The following is a 26,043-nucleotide window of genomic DNA, read 5'->3' on the forward strand; positions in this document are numbered from 1 at the left end:
TCATCCAGCAATGAGAGAGGGGAGTGCATCTACATACCCTTGTAGATCACGCGCGGAAGCGTTCAAGAGAACGGGGTTGAGGGAGTCGTTCACGTCGTGATCCAAATCACCGGAGATCCTAGCGCCGAACGAACGGCACCTCCGCGTTCAACACACGCACGGTCAGCGTGACGTCTCCTCCTTCTTGATCCAGCAAGGGGGAAGGAGAGGTTGATGAAGATCCAGCAGCACGACGGTGTGGTGGTGGATGCAGCAGAGTTCCGGCAGGAGGAGGAGGTGTAGCAAGGGGAGAGGGAGGCGCCAAGACTTCAGGGTGCGGCTTCCCTCCCCCTCCCCCTCCTTTATATAGGCCCCCAAGGGGGGGGGCGCCGGCCCTAGAGATGAGATCTCCCAAGGGGGCGGCGGCCAGGGGGGTGGAGTGCCCCCCAAGGCAAGTGGAGGCGCCCCCCACCCTAGGCGCAGGGGGGCCCAAGGGGGGGGCGCACCAGCCCACCAGGGGCTGGTCCCCTCCCCACTTCATCCCACGGGGCCCTCCGGGATAGGTGGCCCCACCCGGTGGACCCCCGGGACCCTTCCGGTGGTCCCGGTACAATACTGGTGACCCCCGAAATTCTCCTGATGGCCGAAACAGCACTTCCTATATATATTTCTTAACCTCCGGACCATTCCGGAACTCCTCGTGACGTCCGGGATCTCATCCGGGACTCCGAACAACTTTCGGTTTGCTGCATACTAATATCTCTACACCCCTAGCGTCGCTGAACCTTAAGTGTGTAGACCCTACGGGTTCGGGAGATATGCAGACATGACCGAGATGCCTCTACGGTCAATAACCAACAGCGGGATCTGGATACCCATGTTGGCTCCCACATACTCCTCGATGATCTCATCGGATGAACCACGATGTCGAGGATTCAATCAACCCCGTATTCAATTCCCTTTGTCAATCGGTATGTTACTTGCCCGAGACTCGATCGTCGGTATCCCAATACCTCGTTTAGTCTCGTTACCGGCAAGTCACTTTACTCGTACCGCAATGCATGATCCCGTGACCAGACACTTGGTCACATTGAGCTCATTATGATGATGCATTACCGAGTGGGCCCAGAGATACCTCTCCGTCATACGGAGTGACAAATCCCAGTCTCGATTCGTGCCAACCCAACAGACACTTTCGGAGATACCCGTAGTGCACCTTTATAGCCACCCAGTTACGTTGTGACGTTTGGTACACCCAAAGCACTCCTACGGTATCCGGGAGTTGCACAATCTCATGGTCTAAGGAAATGATACTTGACATTTGGAAAAACTCTAGCTAAACGAACTACACTATCTTTGAGCTATGCTTAGAATTGGGTCTCGTCCATCACATCATTCTCCTAATGATGTGATCCCGTTATCAATGACATCCAATGCCTATAGTCAGGAAACCATGACTATCTGTTGATCAATGAGCTAGTCTACTAGAGGCTCACTAGGGACTTGTTGCGGTCTATGAATTCACACGTGTATTACGATTTCCGGATAACACAGTTATAGCATGAATAATAGACAATTATCATGAACACAGAAATACAATAATAACCATTTTATTATTGCCTCTAGGGCATATTTCCAACATATTGTAGCTACAGAGCAGAGGCGCCGAAAAAGTTTGATCAATTGATCTGCTGCTGATACTCTACTTAACTGATCTCCTCTTGATGTGCAGGTAGAAGCAGAGGATCTGCTACTGGGTGTGGTGGAGGAGCAGCGTTTGGTCGTGGAGAGGAGGCGCTGGGGGTGGAGAAGTACCTCGCCTTCGCGGGCGCCGGGGGGGGGGGGCGAAATTCGGACCGTGGACGGGATCAAGGTGGAGGTAGGCGGCGGAATCAAAGTACTGAATTTAGTGTAAATGATTAGCTTTTGCGGTCTCATGGACACACTGAACTTGATGTGGCCTTATAATCCCATGTTAAACTTGATGTCTTGCTTCTCATACAAGTGAATGTTTCTTCTTTCTGTTGAATCAGAAAATATACTGTTCTGTTGAATATGATGCGCTAAACTATGCTCCCTACTAAATTTTTTAAAGGTCCTTCCTACTAACTTGATCATTACCTGTTTTACCACATCAATAGGACAGGCACCTCGCGCCAAGGTGTGTTGTCTATCTAACTTCCTGTCGAGTGGTTGCGCTTTTGGTTTCGAACTTCCTGTCGAGTGGCTATTTTTTATGGTATTACGAACACACTGAAATTGATTTTGCCTACGGTCTCATATCAATATTAAGCACCATTACGTCTCTTCTATCACAATTGAATATTTCTTCTTCACTGCAATGTTATCTTGTACTCCCTCCGTTCCTAAATACTTGTCTTTCTAGAGATTTTAACAAATGACTACATACGGTGCAAAATAAGTGAATCTACACTTTAAAATATGTCTACATACATCCGTATGTTGAGTCTATTTGAAATGCCTAGAAAGACAAGTATTTGGAAACGGAGGGAGTAGTATGAATACATATGTTAAATCTGGATTACTACCGACTTGCATTGCCTGCTTGAGCAAAAAGTTGAGACCGGCACTCTCGCGTCTTGTACTAGATAGCGCAGGGTGCAAAGTGGTAAACCGCACTAGTTCGGTAACGCCGCGCTAGGAAAGTTCCGCAGTGGCCCTCGTGGGGGGTGGGAATCCCAGTCCTACCCCTCCTCCTTCCTCTCTTCCACTCCACGCGCACGCACGCACGCACCGGTCACCTCCCTCGCATTCCCATTTGTTCCACCCCTCTTCCTCGGCCTGTCCCCCTCTCTCAGATCTCTCTGCCTCCAATGACCACCGCCGCGGCGAAGACCAGCGCGTAGCGGCCTCTCTCTTCCCCCGGGAGCGCCCCATTCCCGCCATGGCGTCCCCCACGGCGCCGCTGGGCGGCTCCACCCCGTCGGGCCGCGTGCTCGGCCCCGCGCTCGACCGCATCATCAAAAACGCCGCGTGGCGGAAGCACTCGGCGCTCGTCGCCGCGGCCAAGTCGGCGCTCGACCTCCTCTCCTCCTCCTCTTACCACTCGCCCGACCCGACCTCGCCCAACCCCTCGCCGCTCCTCGGCCTGCCCGTCGCCGCGGCCGCCGCCTCGCTGCACGCGCTCATCCTCGCGCTCGAGTCCGCCTCCCCCAAGGTCGCTGACCCCGCGCTCGACTGCGTCGCCAAGCTCCTCTACCACCGCCTCCTCCTCGGCGACCTCGGCGAGGCCGCCGACGACTCACCCGCCTCCAAGCTCCTCACCGCCGTCCTCTCCTGCGGCGCACTTAACGACGACGCCATGGAGCTCGCCACCCTCCGCGTGCTCCTAGCCGCCGCGCGGTGCCCCTCCATCGCCATCCGCGGCGACGGCCTCGGCCAAATGCTCAAGACCTGCTACAACATATACCTTAGCAGCAGCAGCGGCGCCAATCAGATGTGCGCCAAGCTGGCGCTCGCGCAGGTGCTGGTCATCGTGTTCGCGCGCGTGGAGGTGGACTCCATGGACGTGCGCGTGCCGACGGTGTCCATCACGGACATGATGGATGTGTCCGATCACCGCCTCAACGACTCCGGCATCGTGCAGGTGGCACAGGGGTTTATAAATGATGCCATGGAAGGGAGTGACGTCCCGGAGCCAGGGACCCCGGTGGCGATGGCTGAGGCCGATGAGAAGGATGATGAGGGGATGAGCAAGATCAGGGAGGATGGGTTAGCACTCTTCAAGAACCTCTGCAAGCTATCAATGAAGTTCTCGACACCAGATAACCCCGAGGACCAGGTGCTGTTGCGGGGGAAGGTGTTGTCTCTCGAGTTGCTCAAGATGGTTGTGGACAATGCTGGACCATTCTGGAGAATCAATGAAAAGTATGATCACAAATTGCTCTTGTTTCCCTTTATATGCATTTTTAACAATTTAACTTACTGCATTATCTATCAACACAAATATTATTACTGCAGTCAATTGGAAGAGTGTTGATGGCTCAAATAACTATGTGAAGGAAGGCATAAAATAGGCAATGTAGAAACATACACTAGTACTAGCTCATGAATTCACACCTTTTCTTTTATTAGGGTATATTTTTATTTTGATCCAGGTGTGGTTTGCTTATGTATCTCTCAACATGTTTTTATGAGTTTTGTGGTACGTATAATCAACATGATAATGTGGCATGGGAAAGAAAATATGGTATTGGTTTATGGTAATAGATGCAAATTTACAAGACTTTGAATCCTTGCTGAAAGAGTTAAAGGTTATATAGCTATGGAGGTTCAACAGAACTAGTGTGATGTCTGTGCCATATTTTGGTATGGAAAAACATATGTGCCAACTCGTTACTCCATGCCCTCTGCCCCGCCGTGACACTTGGCTGATGTCAGCCCAGCTTGTGTCATGCCTCTGCCACTGTGAGCGTCCTATGCCACACCCTTTGCCTGCCCAGTGCCCACCAATGGTCATGCTTTGTTCTGGCCCATGCCATGACTTGTGTTGAAGTATTTGCTTGTTTGGAGGTATTTTCTCCTTCCTTTTTTTTATAAAGAAATTTTAGGATGGTTGAAGGAGGGTGAGAGCACTGAATGCAGTAAGTAACCACCACTGCCGCTGCTCTCCGAACTCCACTATTTTGTAGTAGTATAATAGAAGATGTTCATCATCTAGCACAAGGTAGAGAAATGGCGGTGGCAAAAATATGTTCTTTGTTCAGCGAACTTCTTGCAAGTGCATACATGGAACTTTTAACATTTATGAACGTGTATCCATGAAAATGGGAAGGAATAATTCCAACAGAACAATCAAAACCCTGTGTGGTTGAGGTTGTGATTGTACCTGTACATGCAGGATATGAATATGGTTATTCACACAAATTCTGGTCAATATAAAATTATGTAGGAGAGCTTACTAGGTTTTCTTTAGTTATTTTTATAAAGGAACATCCCATTTTAGTGTGATCTTGACAAGAGAGTTAAACTTAAATACTGAAGTTTTTTTTTCTTTTCCTGCAGGTACCTTGGAGCAATCAAGCAGTATCTTTGTTTGTCCTTGTTGAAAAACAGTGCCTTGTCAGCAATGAGTATTTTCCAGCTTTTGTGCTCCATATTTGTGGGTTTGCTGTCAAGATTTAGATCTGGGCTGAAAGAAGAAATTGGAATTTTTTTTCCCATGCTTGTCCTAAGGGTTCTTGAGAATGTCCATCAGCCCAGCTTTCTGCAGAAAATGACAGTTCTAAATTTGTTGGAGGACATCTGTAAAGAATCTCAGGTTCTTATTGATATCTTCGTCAACTACGATTGTGATGTTGATGCACCAAATATTTTTGAAAGGTATGCAAATATCGTCCTGATGTGTAGTAAATTCCAGTTATGCTGCAAGTTATAAAAAATGAAAACAATAGAGGGCTGAACCTAGTTTCATGGGCCAAGTCAAGTAAGTAGGGCTGAAGACAATTTGTTTGTTAGTTTTTCAATCTTCTTCCTTCTATGCTTAGAGTAAGTGGAAATGACCTACTTGATCAGCAAGTAAGCGAGCGGTAGTTCAGTATCAGTTTACTCTCATAGAACCCAGAAAAATAATACTCTCTCCGTCCGAACATGCTTTTTCGACGGAGTGAGTATGTGTTTTGCTTCAGCTGAACCTTGTAGTCTTAGCTTAGCCACTACCAAGACAAGGTTCTTATTGATATCTTTGTGAGCTACGATTGTGATGTTGATGCACCAAATGTTTTCGGAAGGTATGCAAATTTCTTGCTGATGAGTAGTAAATTCCTTTTTTGTTGCAAGTTATAAAAAAAATGATAAACAATAGAGGGCCAGGGTAGCCTTGCATTAAGCTGAGAGCACAGTTCTGTGAAAATTGTGGTTCTCTCTCTTTTCATCACATATTAAAGCACTTCTAATTCCAGCAGATATTTGCAGGATTGTCAATGGACTTCTAAAGACCGCTCTCGGGGTTACTCCTGGAGCCACAACAACATTAACCCCAGTCCAAGACCAAACATTTCGGACTGAGTCAGTCAAGTGCCTTGCTACCATACTCAAATCAATGGGTTCATGGATGGACCAACAGTTGAGAATTGGTGATTTTTCACCCAAAATTTCCGAGGTCTCTTTAAATTCGCTAGACAGTCCTAACATTGGAGAAGATGGGAGTGGAATTGATTATGAACTGCAATCTGACTCTTATAGCCCAGATACATCTGATGCTTCCTCACTTGAGCAACGTCGTGCTTATAAAATAGAACTTCAGGTATGTAAATGTTTGTGTGCTTAGTTTATATTCTCTCCACCTGTAGTGTGTTTTGAGGGAGCACATTTTAGTTACTGATGTTATATTTCGTCCTGCAGAAAGGAATTTCCATGTTTAACAGAAAACCTTCTAAGGGTATTGATTTTCTCATTAAATGCAAGAAAATAGGTCAATCCCCAGAAGATGTTGCTTCTTTCTTGAGAAACACTGCTGGTTTAAATGCAACAATGATTGGGGACTATTTGGGTGAAAGAGATGAATTCCCTATCAAAGTTATGCATGCATATGTCGATGCACTGAATTTTGAAGGTATTGACTTCGGTGAAGCCATTAGGTATTACCTGCGAGGTTTCAGGTTGCCTGGGGAAGCACAGAAAATTGACCGGGTCATGGAAAAGTTTGCTGAACGATACTGCAAGTGCAACCCGAATTCTTTTACCAGTGCAGATACTGCATATGTTCTTGCTTATTCTGTAATCATGCTCAATACTGATGCTCATAATATGATGGTCAAGGATAAGGTTTGCCAAATGATTACTTTCATCTGTTGTCAGTAATAACATGCATGCTCATTGATAGGGTTTTCCTTATGCAGATGTCTAGATCTGACTTCATTCGGAACAACCGAGGAATTGATGATGGAAAGGATTTGCCTGAAGTTTATCTGAGTACATTGTATGACCAAATTGTAAAAAATGAGATCAAAATGAGTGCTGATTCATCAGTTCCACAAAACAAGCAACCTAGCAGTGTAATGAAGCTCTTGGGCTTAGACAATATTATAAACCTTGTGAACTGGAAGCAGGCTGAAGATAAGGCACTTGGAGCAAATGACTTGCTCATCAAGAACATACAGGAGAAATTCAAAGCAAAGAGCGCGAAATCAGAGTAAGACTGACAATACTCTGCTATAGACAATAGTTTTGCATCTGTTGCTAGACAATTAATTCAACCTTGTGCTACATGCAGATCTGTATTTTATGTTATTACCGATACAACCATTTTGCGATTCATGATGGAGGTTTGTTGGGCCCCTATGATGGCTGCATTCAGCATGACGCTTGACCAATGTGATGATAAGGCTGCAACGTCGCAGTGTTTGCAGGGATTCAGATACGCAGTGCATGTCACCTCCGTAATGTGCATGCAGACGCAAAGAGATGCCTTTGTGACATCTGTAGCCAAGTTCACATACCTTCATTGTGTGGCAGACATGAAACAGAAGAATGTGGATGCTGTGAAGGTAGGAACTTGAATGGCTAAGCAGTACGTTGATGTTCTTTTGCAATTTTTGACCAATGCATAACATGATTAGAAGGACCATATTATGCAAGGCATATCAGGCACGGCTTCTGTTGATCAGTTTAGCATGTATTTTGAGTTTGTACAAAGATAAATGAGGTGGTTCATTTTTTAGAACACTGAGAGAACATAATCTAGGTTGCTTTTGAAAGGTGATGGAGAATACTTTGTTTGGGTGGTAATGAATAAATACATTTACGTGCACACTCTACATTTGTCAACAGAGCTTTCAAACTGTATGCGTCAAATTATGCAGCAGAAGGAATACCATAGTACATTATGAGTCTTATTCAAACTTTTTTTTTTGCAGAGGCTTTTTTCTCCCATTATTTGGTTCTTTTTCACCACTTTATTCTTTGTTTTCCATACTTGCACTATATTGAAATTTTCAAGAATAAATTGTGTATGCCTATGTAGCCTCTTAATTTTTGTTGATGCCACACTTTGATGACTTCAGAAGTACGTAGGAGCTTGAACTTATCGAAGTATTGAACGCTTGCACAGGTGCACCATGCACTGTATCATACGTATACTCTTAAGCTATCATTTATTGTCAATGATGTATGAAGTAATACTTGAATCTAGTATGAGTCTCTTTGTCCATTTTATAACGAGTCATAATTTTTCTACTTAATGTTTTTCACAGGCTATAATATCCATTGCAATCGAAGATGGTGATTATTTGCAGGAAGCTTGGGAGCATGTGCTAACATGTCTTTCACGGTTTGAGCATTTGCATCTTCTTGGAGAAGGGGCACCTACGGATGCTTCCTTTTTGACAGTACCTCTGGTTGATTCAGAAGAAAAAACACAGAAATCAAGTACCAATACAGCCTCAAAACGAACTAATGCTCTTCAGAATCCAGCTGTCATGGCTGCTGTTCGAGGCGGTTCTTATGACAGCACAACAGCAAAAAATAATGCCTCAGCTTTAGTTACTCCTGACCAGATTAACAACTTCATATCAAACATTAATCTATTAGACCAGATTGGCATTTTTGAGTTGAATCATATATTTGCTCATAGCCAAAGATTAAATAGCAATGCAATTGTTGCTTTTGTGGAAGCTCTTTGCAAGGTCGCAATCACAGAGTTGCAATCACCTACAGATCCTCGTATCTTCTGCCTAACGAAGATAGTGGAAATTGCGTAAGATTTTTGCAACACCTATTTCCAGAAATAAAGTTACGTCATCAACACTTTCTGAAGTGTTTTAACTCAGAGCATGATTTGTGCAGGCATTACAATATGAACCGCATACGTTTGGTGTGGTCTCGTATTTGGAAAGTTCTATCTGATTTCTTTGTGTCTGTTGGGTCGTCAGAAAATCTTTCTGTGGCAATATTCGTTATGGACTCCTTGAGGCAGCTAGCCATGAAATTTCTTGAAAGAGAAGAACTAGCAAATTATAATTTCCAGAATGAATTCCTGCGACCTTTTGCGGTGGTTATGCAGAAGAGCAATGCTTCAGAAGTACGAGAACTTGTGGTTCGATGTGTCTCCCAAATGGTTTTGAGTCGTGTTAACAATATAAAATCAGGATGGAAAAGCGTTTTCACGGTGCGTATGGTGTTCTATGGTTATTCTTAGTTTGCCTTGATTATTGTAGCATAACTTTATAGAAGCTAGTTCGACAAATAAATGGAACATTCCTAGTTTACCACTTAATATTTATGACGTTTTATCTTACAGGTTTTTACTGCGGCTGCTGCTGATGATCGAAAAAGCATTGTTCTGTTAGCATTTGAGACTATGGAGAAGATTGTCCGGGACTATTTTCCATACATAACTGAGACTGAAACCACAACATTTACTGATTGTGTTAAATGTCTTATTACATTCACAAGTAGTAAATTTAGCAGCGATGCCAGTCTCAATGCTATTGCTTTTCTTCGGTTCTGTGCTGTGAAACTTGCCGAGGAAGGATTTGTCTGTCATGACAAGGATACCGACCATCAATCAAATAATTTGGATTCTTCAGAGGGGAATGCCATAGTGCACAAGGATGATCATGTTTACTTCTGGGTTCCTTTGCTTGCTGGTAGGCTACCTTTTCTTTCACAGAGACTGCTATATTAGTTTGGAAATGCATCACATCCGTAATATTGTTCTTGTTTGAATTTTCACTTTTCCAGGTCTAGCTAGATTGACAACCGACACACGGCCAACTATCAGAAAAGGTGCAGTAGAAGTACTCTTTGACATTTTGAAGGACCATGGAGAACTCTTCTCTCAGTCCTTCTGGACCAATATCTTTGGATCTGTTATTTATCCTCTATTTAATGGTGAAATCCGTACACCCAATGGTCAAAGTGATAGCACTGAGGATGATTCATGGAATTTTGAAACTAAAACAGTGGCTGTGAAATGTTTAGTGGATCTGTATGTTACATTTTTTGATGTGATGCGGCCAGAACTCACTAGAGTTACCTCTGTTGTTACCAGTTTTATCAGAAGCGCTTATAGACAATCTGCTAGCACTGGTATGTCTGTTTTTCAGCGTTTAACAGAAGGGCTTGCAAGCAAACTCTCCAGGGACGAATGGAAAGAGATCTTATTATGCTTTAAAGAATCAGCAGCACATACATTGGTTGTTTTTGACAAAATAGTTAAGATGATGCAAAATATTGAAATTCCAGAAAGAAACGAGTCTTACTCTGAAGCAGAGAAATATTCAGATCCTGACATAGAGGATGAAGAGGAAGCTAATATGGAAACATCGTCTTATGCCATTGTCAAGATGAAGAACCATATGTCTCTACAACTCTTAATTGTTCAGGTGCTTCAAACCTTGTGCCAGTTTAATTCGATGCTGATCGCTTTGTATATCATGTCTTTCTTTGTAAATTTTGTTCAATACTCCGCTTTAATTGCACACCCAAACAAAATAGGAATTAGAACAAATAAAATACGACACGAAGTTTGCCTTCATGTTTTGTGTTCGACATGCCAATAGTTATATTAAGATCACACTCACCATTCTGTGGCTTCTCTCCAGGGAATTGTTAAGTTGTATGAGACACACAGGAGATCCTTCTGTGCTGAGCATATGGGCATAATTTTGGAGATGCTATCAGCCATTACGTCCCATGCAAGTGAAGTGAGTTCTGAATCTGCTTTGCACATCAAATTCCACAAAGCATGCTCCCTTCTGGAGATATCTGAGCCGGCAGTCATCCATTTCGAGAATGAGTCTTACCAGAGCTACCTCAAACTTCTGCAAGCTTTGCTTCACGACAACCCATCTTTGTCACGAGAAATGAACATTGAGTCACAAATTATGCTTGTTTCTGTGAAAATACTACGGAAGTATCTGAACTGTGCAGGTCAGGAACAATCGAAGGATGCTTCTTGTAAAGATCCAGTTGTACACTGGACGCTGCCTTTATCCGCTGCTAAGAAAGAGGAACTGTCTGCGAGAACCCCGTTGGTCCTTCATGTAATGCGGTTACTTGGTGGTCTAGAGAGGGAGTGCTTTAGGAGGAATTTGCCCCTCCTTTTCCCTTTATTAGCTAATCTCGTTCGCTGCGAGCATAGCTCTAGAGAGGTTCAAGTTGCACTGTATGATGTCTTTCAGTCATCAATAGGCCCCAATATTTCAGTATAGCTTATATTGATGGTTCACCAATTGTACAATTTTGTCACTCCCAACATGGTAGGATAACTTGATTGATGGTTACATAGAAATATGGAATAAGAAAAAGATTACAGCTTGACAGTGCCGTAAATGATTCAAACCTGTTCCTCCAGCATTCTGGTGTTGAAGGTAAAAACCTCTTCCTGTTTCTTGGCACGTCAACTTATTTTCAAGCATAGAGCAGGATATTAATATACTCTTATCAGTGTTGCAGCATCATGTAACATCGACTCAGATACCTGGAGGGAGGAGACCCTTTGAAGGGCATTTGCCCTTCTTTCCTAACATTAATTTCGATTTGTGGGGGTTATCGTCGACGCCGCTGGCATTGAAGACAAATGGATATATTGCAACAAAGCATGTCTGACTTGGAGGTCCTGCATCAGCAGCTATGGAGTACTTCTACAAGGGTGTTCACCAGTGACCAAAATTTGGGGATGTAGCCTTTCTTTTCCCTTTTGACAACAGCCTTGTATAGGGTTTTCTTTTGAACCAAGACTAAAATAAAGAGTCTCATCTATCAAGTTCTTCCTTTTTCCCAATCTTTCTGCCATCTTTGAATTGCGATCACCGTGTCTACATGGCCATAAACATGAGGATTTAGCTCTTAAACCAAATAGATGAATAATGCGGTTTAAAACGAAATAGACATTTCTGAAAGGGAGGGTAGGTGTATGACACAAGCTGCTCTCATCCTGTAATTCTTTTGTGTTATTGCTAAGTAGCTAACTGCTCTGGAAAGCGAAGGTTGGATATATATACACACTTGGATCACTATCCATGACTCAAGTTCACCGACTTCCTTGCTGAAAACTACCGCCCAACGAGCCATCAACGCTCAAGGCATTGACCAAGAAAATATCATTTCGATGGCACAGAACATTAACTATTCTGGTAGTTTTTTTTTCTTCTCTTATAGGAATGTGACAGGAATCAGTTCCAGACATGCCTTTTTACATCTGTTCATTTGCTTTTGGGCGTAAGAAAGAACATCTGTCCATGTTTGAAATAAGCAGGAGTAGCATTACAAGAAAGTGGCAGCAGGTAGCAAAAGTGAGATATACAAAGTCAACTTGTGCACCCACCATCAGAAGGGTAAGTACTAACTAACTACTCCCTCTGTAACTTCTTTTTATAAGACGTTTTCAGAGTCCACTACGAGCTAAAAGTCGTATGGTGGTCATCCTGCACAGGCTGCTGCTGCTGCAGGTAGGACCTCTTGATGAACTCCAAGCAGTCAGCAATGGCCTGGTCGGCATGGAAGGAAGCCGAGCTCTCCCTCCCCCGCAGTGGCGCCGGCCGTCCCGCTGATCTCGGCGCGGGCCGCCTCCTGATCCCAGGGCAGCACCTGAGCTCCTCCATGCACCGGACGACGAGGCCGGCGAGCCGGAACAGCCGCACCCGCAGCCGGAGCAGCGACCCCAGCCGGACGTGCCGCACCCGGCGCCCTCGCCGGCCCTGCCTCGCCTCATGGACCATCGCCATCGGGTGGCTGCACCTGGTACCTTTACTACTACTGGCCTGAACGGAGCGGAGCTTGTGTTGTGTATGTAAAGTCCACCATGTGTGCGCGGCCTCTTATATAGGCGTGGCGCAGGCGCACCACCGGTAAGCGCCGAGTGTTTGCCCGTCGTTTTCTCGTTCGCTCAAGGCTTATGGATGGAAAATGGCGCCGGTCAGGTGGTACAGTAAGTAAGACATTGTGTGACGCAAGGGTGCGGCCAGAGCCGCTGTTTTTAATACGTTATCGCCTGCATAAACTACTCGCCTGGAAAGTTTCTCTTGGCGCCATCCTCTTTCGGAGGAATGCTCTCGTCATGTCATGCTGTGCGCCCTTGATCCTGTCGTGTACCGGGCTGCTGCCTGCTGCTGATGCATTGTACGGAGTAGATTGCACCGCTATCTGAATCCGAACGAAATCCGTGTGCCCCTCCACGGTTTCGTTCATGCTTGTTATAGTTAATTAACTCAGCAAGATGGAGAGTATACAATAATAATAGCTTTAAGAGGACAACCACACACGCGCGCACGCACACAAATTATTCAGAATCTTGGGCCTGTGAGTTTTCACACGCCTGATACGTCCCGTCCTGCCTGCCTGCATGCATCAAGACCCTTCAGGAAGCAAGGCCCAAATGGCAACAATGATGGCATCGGTTTCGTCGCCTTCTTCTTCTTCTGTACCCTGTTGTGGGCCTTGACAGGACCTGAGAAAGTTTGCAGCAATGTAATAGAGATCCATGGACGAAAATCATGCTTTTTAATTTTTATACGAGCAAACAAAGGTCATGCGAGCTGTTGCCAATGGCAGCTTGATCCAATGTGTCATGTACCCACTTGCATCAAGTCACGTTTTGTTTTGTCATGGCACTTGCGTATTATTTGGAGAATCTAATGCCTTCAAGGTTCTTTATTTGCTAGGAAATAATCGGGCTGTCTCGACAACGATTTGACATCTCTGGTTATTCAGACAAAATAAAGAGATAGTGCCACTAGAAGCTGGCAAGATCAAATTACTTTGTGTTCTCTATGCAATTTACGGACATCCGAACAAAACAAGATCCTCAACAATTCGTGACAAAACTGAAGATTTTATTCAATCCTCACCTCGATGAGGATTAATCAATCAAACTAGTGTACACGGACCACAACAATCGATTCGAGCCTACAATGCTTGGTGCATCTATAAGCTTTAGAGTCTAAAGCTTATTTGGCATAAAGGAACAGATTCAAACAAGTCGTCAACAATATTACTGTTAATTATCTAAGGCTGCTCAGCGGGAAGTTGCGCAGCGGATTCTCCTTAAGCAATTCTGATTCCCTGTACAAAGAAGAAAACAGTATGGTCAAACATTGACAAAGAAAACATAGTATGTGGAAACGAAAAGTGCAGCAGTAAACTGTTCTTACTTCTTAAGGTTTTTGCTTGTTGCTTGCCTAAGCTTCAGAACAGATGGTTTTGGACTCTTTGGCACTCGAGGCGGGGCTGGTTCCCTAAGATGATCGAAAGGGAATTTAGAAACACTCGGCACATTCTTATAAAACTGATAACTTAAGGATGTCGTATAACATACTCGGCACATTCTTCATCTACAAAGACCTCAATGGAGCTGACACGAGCTGGCGGAACTGCTTGTCGTGCTGCTACCTTTGGTGGAATCTGTTCAATGAAATGTCATCATCAGTTTATAACTGAACGGAAGAGGACATGACAGTCTCTCTTCCATTATCTCAAATTAAATTTACTGAGAGGATAGTAGTCCGCCCTTCAGAAAAGTATCACTACCACGGAAGTAATCTGAATTTGTTCTTTAAAGAATTCTAGTGGCTCCACAAAAATACCTTGTGCGAGGTCCATCTGGCAGGCATCATGTTATTTTCTTTGTTTCTATCTGCTTGTGTTCCAAGGGTGTTCCACGCCCTGTCTTTGCTCCTAGCTCTCTCAAGGCCCTGACTTGGCAATGGGTTCTCTTTGTAAATTGAAATCGGTGTATTAACATCGATTCTGCGAATGTGCCAATACAATCAGTGTTAGTCAAGAAACCCTCCTGGTTTGGCTAGATACCTTGTTTGATTACATGCTAATGGTACTAACCTTTGCAGCTTTACCCTAGGTTTTGCCAACATGTGGGAATTCTCTGCATGCTGACCTCCTGCCACATCAAATTCAGGATTAGTTTATACCCAGCCAGTTACTTGAATTTTACGCTGAACGACAGTATAGCACAATACACTTACTAGTTTCACCACGGTTCAAGTCACTACCGAATTTGCGTACGGGCGGATCATCACTTGCGGTATCATCCTATTACAAGAGATAATAAACGATTCAACAAAGAGTGGAGATCAGAAAAAAAAGAGGTCGCAATCACAAATAGAGCACCTCGTGTTCCTTCTTTCTGGTTGATCTCCCAAGAAATGCCCTGTATGTAGTTTCCAACTTCTCCACAGGCTTTGCTTTCCTGATGGAAAAAGAATGAACAACCCAAGGATAAAATTTCACCAGCCCAGTCAATTATATACACAATTGCATAGTTAGTGGAAGAGAAATGAGGTAATCATAAGACAATTCCTTCAATGTACAAAAAGAGAGGCAAGTAGTACTCTGTAGGTAAAGTGTGTAATGGTGCATACAATCTAGACCGAAAGAACAGTAAAATACAGGACTCCAGGAAATTTAGGATAGATCGCTTGCAGACTGGAAACTAATATGTAACAAATATCTACACCGACACTCTCAGACTATCAAATTAACAATTGGTATTTTTAGACGAAATCAGCAATTGGTCTTAGTAAACTAATATCCTGTAAGACATATTTTTACGAGTGCTTGAATCTACAAAGTAATCCCAAATCCAAGAACCTTTGGAACATAGAAGTGCCAGTGTCTCATAAGAAGAATCTCACCTAGCTATTCCAAGATTAAAGATCTCGTCAACTTTCTTAACCTTGTTCTTCGACTCCATTAGCAATGCATAGCGAATGTAGAAAACAGCATGGCCCTCACCAATCCGGTTGGACTCCAGGAACCTGAATATCACCTCAGCGTCCGAACAGTTCCCAGCCTGCAAACCAAACTGCAGGTCAAATATACACGCTTCGGAAGTACAAAATAGATCAAGCCGAATTCAGTCAGCAACTCACATATTCTAACCAGACTTTGAGGTACCGGAGATCATCCTTGTACCGCTCATCGTGCCAAAATGCACGCACACACTGCTCGTAGATCACGACCAGCCCTGAGAACTCCCCGCCGGCCGGGAACGACTCCTGAACCCATTTGATGCAGCTGCACACAGGCAAAGCGGAGCAGAGGAGCTATGAGCACCGAGCTTGTAGAAATCGATGCAAGGAGCAACCTTTGCACTCCAAGTTCCAGCTAGCGTTTCCTGATTAGTTCCATCGAAGAAACCATGCGCAGAAAGGGGAGGATGGATCAAGTAGAACTTACTCTACCCATGGCTGGAGCGGATCTTCCCCTTGGTACTCTTCTATTGCTTCGATCATCCTCCTGGATCAGTCAATTCATCAAACACCGTACAAGCAAGAATATCAGACACTTGTCCAAGAAACCCGGGCCAGAAAGTAAAATAAAAACAAAATCCAAGAATCACGAAAGTCCGTGCTGAGAAAGAGCCGTACCTGCGTTCGGCGAGGAGGGCGGCACGCTGGGCGGGGTCGGTGTGCGCCTTGAGGGCTTGGTTGAGGAGGCCGACGTTCCGCCCGCGTTTCAGCGGCCGCACGTTCTCCTTGAAGGTCTCCCACTCGCCGCACACGGCCACCGGCGCCATATCGGGCCCTCCCCCCAGCAGCGCCAGAGTCTCCGCGTCAAGCACCGCCAGGTCTCCCGCCGCCGCCGCCACCGCCATGTGTGCCGCTCCGAAGCCGACCGTTGGGGAGAGGGTAGGTTTCAAACTCGTCGATTGGACCGTTGCGTTGAGGAGCGGGGGCGTTCCTCAGGTTGGGTTATATACAATGGCTGGGCTCTTATCGGTTTTGGGCTTAAAAAGGTACGGGCCCAGATCTCCGGCCCACCTGATGTATGGTTCTTCTTAATGCAGCCGAAAGCATCACGCGCGCGCTGTAGAGGCCGACCCACCCAGTAGCGAGGTTCCTTCCCTCCGCACTGTCGGGTTTTCCCTGTTTTTTTCTTCTTCATTTTCTTTTTTTTCTTCGGTTTTATATATGTTTTTTCATCGGTTTTGTTTGCTTTTCCTTTATTTATTCATTTTGATTTTTGTTTTCTCATTATTATTATTTTCTTCGCTGTAGGTTCGTGTAGGTCTGGTTTTCTAGTTGTTTTTTATCTTTGATTTTATTTGTTGTTTACACTGGTTTTCTTCAGTTTTCCATTTTTTCTTCATTTTGCTTTGGTTTCTTTGTTTTCTAATTGTTTATCTTCGTTATTTATTTATTAATTATGCTTTTGCTTTTCTTTTGTTTCTTTATTGTTTTCTATGTTTCTTTTTTCTTTTCAGTTTTATTTTTTTAAGCACATGTGAAACATTTTTATGATATGCTTTGGAAAATTATCAAATGCATAATATACATTTTTTCAGTACATCTTTTTAACACTTTTACGAATACAGTAATATATTTCCAAATAGAAGTTGTATATTTTTAATCCAAATAAACATTTTTAAACCTAAGGGAACATTATTTTTTACATTGTATGTTTTTTCTAAAATGTCACAAATGTTTTATGAATCTCCAAAAATTTTCTTTCAGTTGTTATGTACAATTTTTTTAATGGTTGTACAAACATTTTATTTACATTGTATACATTTTTCAACAATGTCATTTTGGAAACTCATGAAACATTATTTAAAATGGAACATACATTTGTTTGACTGTATAAATCATTTTTTAATTATGCGAACATATTTTGCATATTTAATAAGCATTTTAGAAAGCAGGCAACATTTCCAGAGTAACCATTGCAGTGCTGTCAAACATATTTAGAAAGCAGGCAAATTAACCATTGCAGTGCTATCAAACAAAAAAAAATCTCGTACATGCAACACTTCCAAAGTAATTTTATCTGGATGAAATTGTTCTTGTTTCTCCATGGCATCAATGTTCGGGTTAAAAGGATGTATAAGATGGTTGCATCGTTTCTTCGTACCACCTTCAACATAACAATCTTCAGAGACTTCTGTAAAAAACATCTTCAGAGATGTCAAGCATGGCATCTTCTTACTGATAGAGAACAACAATTTTATTGAGAGCAATTAAAGACCATGTGGCCATGATATGTAAATGCCTATGTTTTGGTGTACTTGATTTATTATACTCGTATAAACCGAAATCAGCGGCGCCAGAAGATAATTTTTGTATTTACTTCATTAGGTGTCCAAGCATAAATGTTGCTGTCATGTGTGTCCTGGCCTATGTAATCAGTCAAAAACATAAAGAAATGCAAATCTAACTTCAAGGAAAAAAGTTAAAGGAAAACGTATGTTAGTAGAGAATCAAAGGATTTGATGGGTAAAGGAGCGTGTCCCTCCTGAGTTATATATTACCAAGTCTATTCCAATGTCCACTACAGTCCTTTATTTTCTTTTTTTTTACATCGATGTCCCATCCAGCCCGCTCTGGTGTCCCAGGAAGACAACTCGGCTGTACACAAACCATGTGTCTCGTTCAGGCGACGCGTGCCGTTTGGCTCTACGCATCGTTGTCCTGTAGGAGGCCACGCATTGTAGCTATTTATCTGATGTTCAAAAAAAAGTAGCTATTTATCTTCTCAGCTGTCCTCCCTCATCCTCGTCTCTCCCCACCACATATTCTTCAGCATATCCTCGATTCCCTTCCTATCTTCTCTGCCCAGTGGTAGCGGTGCAAGCTCGATCCAGACCCCTTCTCCTCCTTCGGACCGAGGCCACACACACCACTGAGCTCCTCCTCCTCCTCCCCCTTCCTCCGCACGCGCTCAACGCCAGGTCTAATCAGGGAGCAACACAGGGCAGCACCTCTCGTTCTTCCTCCCTTCATCCACTGTCTCTCAGTTCTTTCTTTTTCCCTTGGTCAGGTCATGCAGGGAGCGCACACGCAGGGGCCTTAGTGGCTGTTGTCGCCGCCACCACACCCGGGCGTTGTCGCGCCACCGCCACCTCCTCCTCCCTCCTAGTTCGTCGGCCGTTGGTGCCCGCCCCCCTGCATCTGCCACCGCCACCCCCTCTCTGGCTCACCTCCATGCGTGAGGGCAACGATGGTAGCGCCCGACGTCCACCGTCCCAGGCCCGTCCCTCGCCGACGGGAGAGTGCCGGTCTGCGGATTGTAACCTCCTATTACCGAGGAACTTTTTTATTCCTTGAATCACTCTTCCCACTTGCTGGATTAATTTCTTTGCTCTATTCTCTTCTCTGCTTATTGACTTGTGATGCAGCAAGGCTGCCGATGTATGAAAATTGACATATTAGGTGTAAAAGAGCGAGGTGAGACTAAGGCGGGGCGGTGCAGGAGGCGGCCGGCGGAGCGGGACAGGAGGCCACCGGTGGAGTGCGGCGAGATAGGAGGCTGCCGGCGGAGCGAGGCGAGGCAGGGCAGGAGGCAGCCGCTGGAGTAATTTCTTTGCTCTATTCTCGTCTCTGCTTATTGACTTGTGATGCAGCAAGGCCGCCGATGTATAAAAATTGACATATTAGGTGTAAAAGAGCAAGGTGAGACTGAGGCGGGGCGGTGCAGGAGGCGGCCGGCGGAGCGGGACAGGAGGCTGCCGGTGGAGCGCGACGAGATAGGAGGCTGTCGGCGGAGCGAGGCAAGGCAGGGCAGGAGGCGGCCGGCGAAGCACGGTGAGTCGGGGCGACGCAGGAGGCGCCTTCCGGAGCGCGGCGAGGCGGGACGGGATAGGAGGCGGATGGCGGAGCAGGAGGCGGGGGAGCAGGAGGCGGGGCAGAGCGCGGAGAGGCAGAGGCGCGACTGTTTTTTCCTTCGTACCGGTTCGGGCTGACTTATCACGAGGACTGCGGGTTGAATAACTACAACAGCAGGGACTTTTTTGCGAAAACGCCGATGACGTACAACAGAAACCTAATTTGCTTTATTATTAGGTAAAGATTTTTGTGGATAGTAATATCGAAATAATAGGTTAGGAATTAGGTCTGCTCCCACAAGCCAACCTGGCGCCTCCCCCTAGGGCGCGCCCCCCCGGGCTTGTGGGGCCCACCGCCCACTTCTGGCTCCCTCTTGAAGCTTCTAGTGTTACATATACTCCATAAAAAATCATCGTAAGTTTTCATCGTGTTTGGACTTCTGTAGATGTGGATCTTCTGCGAAATCAAAACTTGCAAAAAAACAGGAATTGACACCAGACACTAAACTAATAGTTTAGTCCAAAAAAATTATATAAAATAACATATAAAGCATACAAAAAATGATAATATAATAGCACGAAACAATCAGAAATTATGGATGCGTTGGAGACGTATCGATGAGCCACAAATGTCATGCACAATATGACCGCGCACCTAACCCACAAACATCCGTGAAACCACAAGTGTCGGCTCTGATACCAACTTGTAATGCCCCAAAAACACCCGCCGGTTACTGGTTGTTACTCCTGGCGGGATCTAGACTAGCCTCACAGAGCAACACTAGTCTTTCTGCGCACTTTGTCCTCACTTGTGCGCATCTGGGACCAACTTCTATGTCGGTCATCTATCCTGAAATTGCTCTAAGCTGAGCACGCTTAACTTTGGAGTTCTTTTGAATGGGCTCCCAAAAGAGAAATAATTTCTTGTTGATATGAGTAGTCTATCATTCGTATTAAGCCAGGCTCTCACACTGGTAGGCGGCGGTGCACGCCCTCTCTCTCAAGCAAAAAGGAAGATCAAGGAACATCCACCTGTCGGTGCCCTAGAAGCCGCGTCTGCCTTATGCCGCTCCTGCTCCTTGAACCACGCTATAGGGAAACCCCAGGCTCACACTCTCGCACGTTTAGATCCCGTTGCAGCTTCATGTGCAACTCTGCCTGATAGCGGAGGTCAGCCTCAACACCTGTCGCTGGATCTAACGGGCGCTCGCATTGGGGTTCTGATATGTCTTCAACGTATCTATTTTTTTGATTGTTCCATGTTATTATAGTATCAATCTTGGATTTTTTTGTGCAATTATATGCTATCTTATATTATTTTTTGGGACTAACCTATTAACTTAGTGCTTTGTGCCAGTTGTTATTTTTTTGCCTGTTTTTGGTTGTCCAGAAAATCAATACCAAATGGAGTCCAAATGCTACAAAAAGAAAATAGAAGATTGACTTTGGAACATGTTATGCAAAAGAAAATCAGTCCAAACAGAGTCCAAATGGTACAAAAAGAAGATTGACTTTGGATTCCAAAAAGAAAATAAGTCCAAACGGAGTCCAAATGCTACAAAAGGAAAACAGAGTCCAAATATATAAACACTTTTGCTCTTCTTTTGGACTCTAAATTGCATGATTTGAATGAAATTAACCCGGACTGACACTGTTTTCAGCAGAACTACCATGGTGTTATTTTTGTGCAGAAATAGAAGTTCTCGAAATTGGATGGGACTTTTTGGAGATTTATTTTGGAATAAAAGAAAAATACTGGAGCAAAGACCCACCGGAGGGGGGGGGGGTGGCTGCTGCCCACTAGGCACCAGGGTGCGCCTCCCCCCTCTAGCGCGCCCTAGTGGGCAGTGGGGCCCACGAGGCTCCGCTGACCCTAACCTGTATATTATAAATTCCTATTTCCCGAGGAAAAAATCAGATAGGAAGTTTCGTTGCGTTTTACAATAGGGAGCTGCCGCCACCTCCATTTCTTCATCGGGAGGCCAGATCTGGAGTTCGTTCGGGTCTCTGGAGAGGGAGATCTTCCATCTTCTTCATCATCAACCATCCTCCATCACCAATTTCATGATGCTCACCGCCGGGAGTGAGTAATTCCTTCGTAGGCTTGCTGGACGGTGATGGGTGGGATGAGATTCATCATGTAATCGAGTTAGTTTTGTTAGGAAACATGCCCGTGCGTTGCTACGGGGTTGAGGGAAAATTGTGGGAGAGAGAGGGGTGCATGGACGACTTCTGGCGAGTGCATTTTTTTCTCAACTTTGAAGCACATTTTGACAGAGTTTAGTAACTAATTCAAAGGATAGTAAGATGCACATTGTTTTTTGTCAGACTTCAATATGACGTTGTAGGTTAGACCATCAATATATATTGGCCATGCATATCTCACGTGTAAATTAACCAGCATGCTGATAATGAAAAAATCATACACGCAACACTTATGTTGAGTTACTTGTATTACACAATAAAAATGTTGGATACTTCGTCTAGTGTCTAAGAATATCGTGTGTGTGCTAACCGTGAAGTCCTTGTCGTATAGATGTAATAACTTCCTGCTGGCGATATATGCAGGATTCTCCCTCGCAATTGAGTCTCTTTACTTAGTGAGTTGAGCCTCAATTCACGGTTAATTGTAATTCACTTTATTCTTGTTTTCTATTGTTCTAGTTGTATATATGCGTATTTTTGCCTTTCCCATGCGTTTTTTTTTATCTTACGTGTTTGCTCCATGTTTGCATATTTCTTCTTCCCTCGTGTATATTTTTTTGCAAATGGGTCGAATCTTTGATTCTTTTATTTGCTTGATAGGCTTCATGAAATTTTTGTAGTTTTTTTCTATTTTTCTTCATTGGTCATCCATACATACCACTCTCTATCTTTTTTTCCTTCTTTGTTACATGAAATCCATGATTCGAGATTGCCGTCCAAATTGCTTGCATGCATGATAGTTTTGTATACCATATGAAGTTGTTATTGATTAACTAACGAATATAAAATATGCATCATAAATAGAGCATATGTAGGTACTAATAAATAATCTAATCACGCTGGACATAAGCACCAGAATGTATGTGTTGTTTGCATGCTAGAGTATCATGTTTTTTCTTGAAACAATTTAGAAAGCAGGCAAATTAACCATTGCAGTGCTATCAAACAATAAAAATCTCGTACATGCAACACTTCCAAAGTAATTTTATCTGGATGAAATTGTTCTTGTTTCTCCATGGCATCAATGTTCGGGTTAAAAGGATGTATAAGATGGTTGCATCGTTTCTTCGTACCACCTTCAACATAACCATCTTCAGGGACATCTGTAAAAAACATCTTCAGAGATGTCAAGCATGACATCTTCTTACTGATGGAGAACAACAATTTTATTGAGAGCAATTAAAGACCATGTGGCCATGATATGTAAATGCCTATGTTTTGGTGTCCATGATTTATTATACTTGTATAAACCGGAATCAGCAGCGCCAGAAGATAATTTTTGTATTTACTTCATTAGGTGTCCAAGCATAAATGTTGCTGTCATGTCTGTCCTGGCCTATGTAATCAGTCAAAAACATAAACAAATGCAAATCTAACTTCAAGGAAAAAAGTTAAAGGCAAACGTATATTAGTAGAGAATCAAAGGATTTGATGGGTAAAGGAGCGTGTCCCTCCTGAGTTATATATTACCAAGTCTACTCCAATATCCACTGCAGTCCTTATTTTCTTTTTTTACATCGATGTCCCCTCTAGCCCGCTCTAGTGTCCCAGGAAGACAACTCGGCTGTACACAAACCATGTGTCTCGTTTAGGCGACGCGTGCCGTTTGGCTCCACGCATCGTTGTCCTGTAGGAGGCCACGCATTGTAGCTATTTATCTGATGCTCAAAAAAAGTAGCTATTTATCTTCTCAGCTGTCCTCCCTCATCCTCGTCTCTCCCCACCACATATTCTTCAGCATATCCTCGATTCCCTTCCTATCTTCTCTGCCCAGCGGTAGTAGTGCAAGCTTGATCCAGACCCCTTCTCCTCCTTCGGATCGAGGCCACACACACCACTGAGCTCCTCCTCCTCCTCCCCCTTCCTCCCCACGCGCTCAACGCCAGGTCTGATCAGGGAGCAACACAGGGTAGCACCTCTCATTCTTCCTCCCTTCATCCACTGTCTCTCAGTTCTGTCTTTTTCCCTTGGTCAGGTCATGCAGGGAGCGCACACGCAGGGGCCTTAGTGGCTGTTATCGCCGCCACCACACCCGGGCGTTGTCGCGCCACCGCCGCCTCCGCCTCCCTCCTAGTTCGTCGGCCGTTGGTGCCCGCCCTCCTGCGTCTGGCACCGCCACCCCCTCTCTGGCTCACCTCCATGCGTGAGGGCAACGACGGTAGCGCCCGACGTCCACCGTCCTAGGCCCGTCCCTCGCCGACGGGAGAGTATTGGTCTGCGGATTGTAACCTCCTATTACAGAGGAACTTTTTATTCCTTGAATCACTCTTTCCACTTGCTGGATTAATTTCTTTGCTCTATTGTCTTCTCTGCTTATTGACTTGTGATGCAGCAAGGCTGCCGATGTATAAAAATTGACATATTAGGTGTAAAAGAGCGAGGTGAGACTGAGGCGGGGCGGTGCAGGAGGCGGCCGGCGGAGCGGGATAGGACGCCGCCGGTGGAGCGCGGCGAGATAGGACATAACCTCCATTACAACATTCATACCATAGGCTAGCTTTTAGGGTTTACCCTCCTTGATCTCGTGGTAGATCTACTCTTGTACTACCCATATCATCAATATTAATCAAGCAGGACGTAGGGTTTTACCTCCATCAAGAGGGCCCGAACCTGGGTAAAACATCGTGTCCCTCGTCTCCTGTTACCATCCGCCTAGACGCACAGTTCGGGACCCCCTACCCGAGATCCGCCGGTTTTGACACCGACATTGGTGCTTTCATTGAGAGTTCCTCTGTGCCGTCACCGATAGGCTCGATGGCTTCTCCAATCAACAACGCCGTCCAGGGTGAGACTTTTCTCCCCGGACAGATCTTCGTATTCGGCGGCTTCGCACTGCGGGCCAACTCACTTGGCCATCTGGAGCAGATCGAAAGCTACGCCCCTGGCCATCAGGTCAGGTTCGGAAGCCTAAACTTCACGGCCGACATCCACGGGGACTTGATCCTCGACGGACTCGAGCCTCAGCCGAGCGTGCCACACTGTCACAATGGGCATGATTTAGCTCTGCCGCCGAACAGTGCCTTGGTGGCCGCACACGAATCCGCTCCGGCCCTCAGTCCGGAGCCGATCGCCCAGATCGAGGACCGGTGGCTGGACACCGCCTCTGGGGCTGCACCTTCCACGGTGATGGAGCCGAACACTAACCTTGTCCCTTGCAAAGCTCGTGACTCCGAGGTGCCGGACTCCTTGCCGGACTCCGAACCTCCTGCGCCCCTGCCAATCGAATCTGACTGGGCACCGATCATGGAGTTCACGGCCGCGGACATCTTCCAACACTCGCCCTTTGGCGACATCCTAAATTCGCTAAAGCATCTCTCTCTATCCGGAGAGCCCTGGCCGGATTATGGCCAGGATGGTTGGGATACGGACGACGAAGAAATTCAGAGCCCACCCACCACCCACTTTGTAGCAACTGTCGACGATCTAACCGACATGCTAGACTACGACTCCGAAGACATCGACGGTATGGACGACGATGCCGGAGACGAATAGGAACCAGCGCCTACAGGGCACTGGAAGACCACCTCGTCATATGACATATACATGGTGGACACCCCAAAAGATGGGGACGGCGAAGAAGCAGCGGAGGCAGATTCCTTAAAGAAACAGCCCAAGCGCCGACGTCAGCGGCGCCGCTCTAAATCCCACCACAGCAAGAATGGAGATTCCGGCACAGGAGATAATAACACTCCAGACAGTGCCGAAGACAATCCCCTCCTGCAAGATTCAGCGCAGGGGGATGCAGAAGCAAGCCCTCGCGAGAGAGCGGCAGACGAAGAGGTCGAGGATGATAATTACATGCCTCCCTCCGGAGACAAAGCAAGCCTCGACGACGACGAATTCATCGTGCCTGAGGATCCCGTCGAACAAGAGCGTTTCAAACGCAGGCTTATCGCCACGGCAAATAGCCTAAAGAAAAAGCAGCAGCAGCTTCAAGCTGATCAAGACCTGCTGGCCGACAGATGGACTGAGGTCCTCGCGGCCGAAGAGTATGAACTCGAACGTCCCTCCAAAAGTTACCCAATAAGCAAGTTGCTCCCCCAATTAGAGGAAGAAGCATACATACCTTCATCACCAGCGCACGATACGGCCGACCGACCACCTCGTGGTCGCGACAGAGAGGCATCCAGGCCCTCCACCAAGACCGTACCCCGGCATTGCTCCAAAAATACGAAGCCAAGAGGGAACGCGCCGGACTTGCGAGACATATTGGAGGACAAAGCAAGGCAATCTAGATCCATCTACGGATCACATGGGCGCCCCACGACCCACGACGAATAACGTCGCGCCAGATACAACAACTTCGGCCGGGCCGAACACAGCAGACAACGCTCACTCGA

At 45.5% G+C, this 26,043-nt stretch overlaps 3 protein-coding genes across 8 annotated transcripts; 2 read left to right on the forward strand and 1 right to left on the reverse strand.

The window, feature by feature from the left end:
* Positions 1–2,728: 2,728 nt before the first annotated feature.
* Positions 2,729–11,725, forward strand: LOC123136766 (brefeldin A-inhibited guanine nucleotide-exchange protein 1). Of its 2 annotated transcripts, none has more exons than XM_044556254.1 (12): positions 2,729–3,867; positions 5,005–5,322; positions 5,914–6,244; positions 6,343–6,765; positions 6,840–7,132; positions 7,214–7,487; positions 8,193–8,695; positions 8,785–9,106; positions 9,239–9,587; positions 9,682–10,325; positions 10,545–11,312; positions 11,390–11,725. In XM_044556254.1, the coding sequence occupies exons 1-11, from the start codon at positions 2,885–2,887 to the stop codon at positions 11,151–11,153; spliced, it is 5,049 nt and encodes a 1,682-aa protein (XP_044412189.1). In that variant the 5' UTR covers positions 2,729–2,884; the 3' UTR covers positions 11,154–11,312; positions 11,390–11,725. The 2 variants fall into 2 exon arrangements, with proteins under 2 accessions (XP_044412189.1, XP_044412190.1); XM_044556255.1 differs by having other exon boundaries at positions 11,398–11,725.
* A 2,029-nt stretch (positions 11,726–13,754) lies between these two features.
* On the reverse strand, positions 13,755–16,626 carry LOC123136767 (mitotic spindle checkpoint protein BUBR1). The gene is made up of 11 exons (XM_044556256.1): positions 16,326–16,626; positions 16,135–16,194; positions 15,828–15,972; positions 15,591–15,748; positions 15,067–15,145; positions 14,922–14,988; positions 14,779–14,836; positions 14,526–14,688; positions 14,258–14,343; positions 14,094–14,177; positions 13,755–14,004 (listed from the first exon to the last, which is right to left on the reverse strand). The coding sequence occupies exons 1-11, from the start codon at positions 16,550–16,552 to the stop codon at positions 13,944–13,946; spliced, it is 1,188 nt and encodes a 395-aa protein (XP_044412191.1). The 5' UTR covers positions 16,553–16,626; the 3' UTR covers positions 13,755–13,943.
* Positions 16,627–18,383: 1,757 nt separating this feature from the next.
* On the forward strand, positions 18,384–24,323 carry LOC123136768 (uncharacterized). Of its 5 annotated transcripts, none has more exons than XR_006467261.1 (3): positions 18,422–18,625; positions 18,715–18,963; positions 19,073–22,882. XR_006467261.1 is itself a non-coding variant. In XM_044556257.1 (3 exons), the coding sequence occupies exons 1-3, from the start codon at positions 18,895–18,897 to the stop codon at positions 19,634–19,636; spliced, it is 510 nt and encodes a 169-aa protein (XP_044412192.1). In that variant the 5' UTR covers positions 18,430–18,894; the 3' UTR covers positions 19,637–22,882. The 5 variants fall into 5 exon arrangements, 1 of the variants encoding a protein (XP_044412192.1); XM_044556257.1 differs by having other exon boundaries at positions 18,430–18,963; positions 19,073–19,248; positions 19,372–22,882; XR_006467262.1 differs by having other exon boundaries at positions 18,433–18,963; positions 19,073–19,248; positions 19,332–22,882.
* Positions 24,324–26,043: the final 1,720 nt, after the last annotated feature.

The sequence above is a fragment of the Triticum aestivum genome, chromosome 6B (genome assembly GCF_018294505.1).
Source record: "Triticum aestivum cultivar Chinese Spring chromosome 6B, IWGSC CS RefSeq v2.1, whole genome shotgun sequence".
NCBI classification, from domain to species: Eukaryota; Viridiplantae; Streptophyta; class Magnoliopsida; order Poales; family Poaceae; genus Triticum; species Triticum aestivum.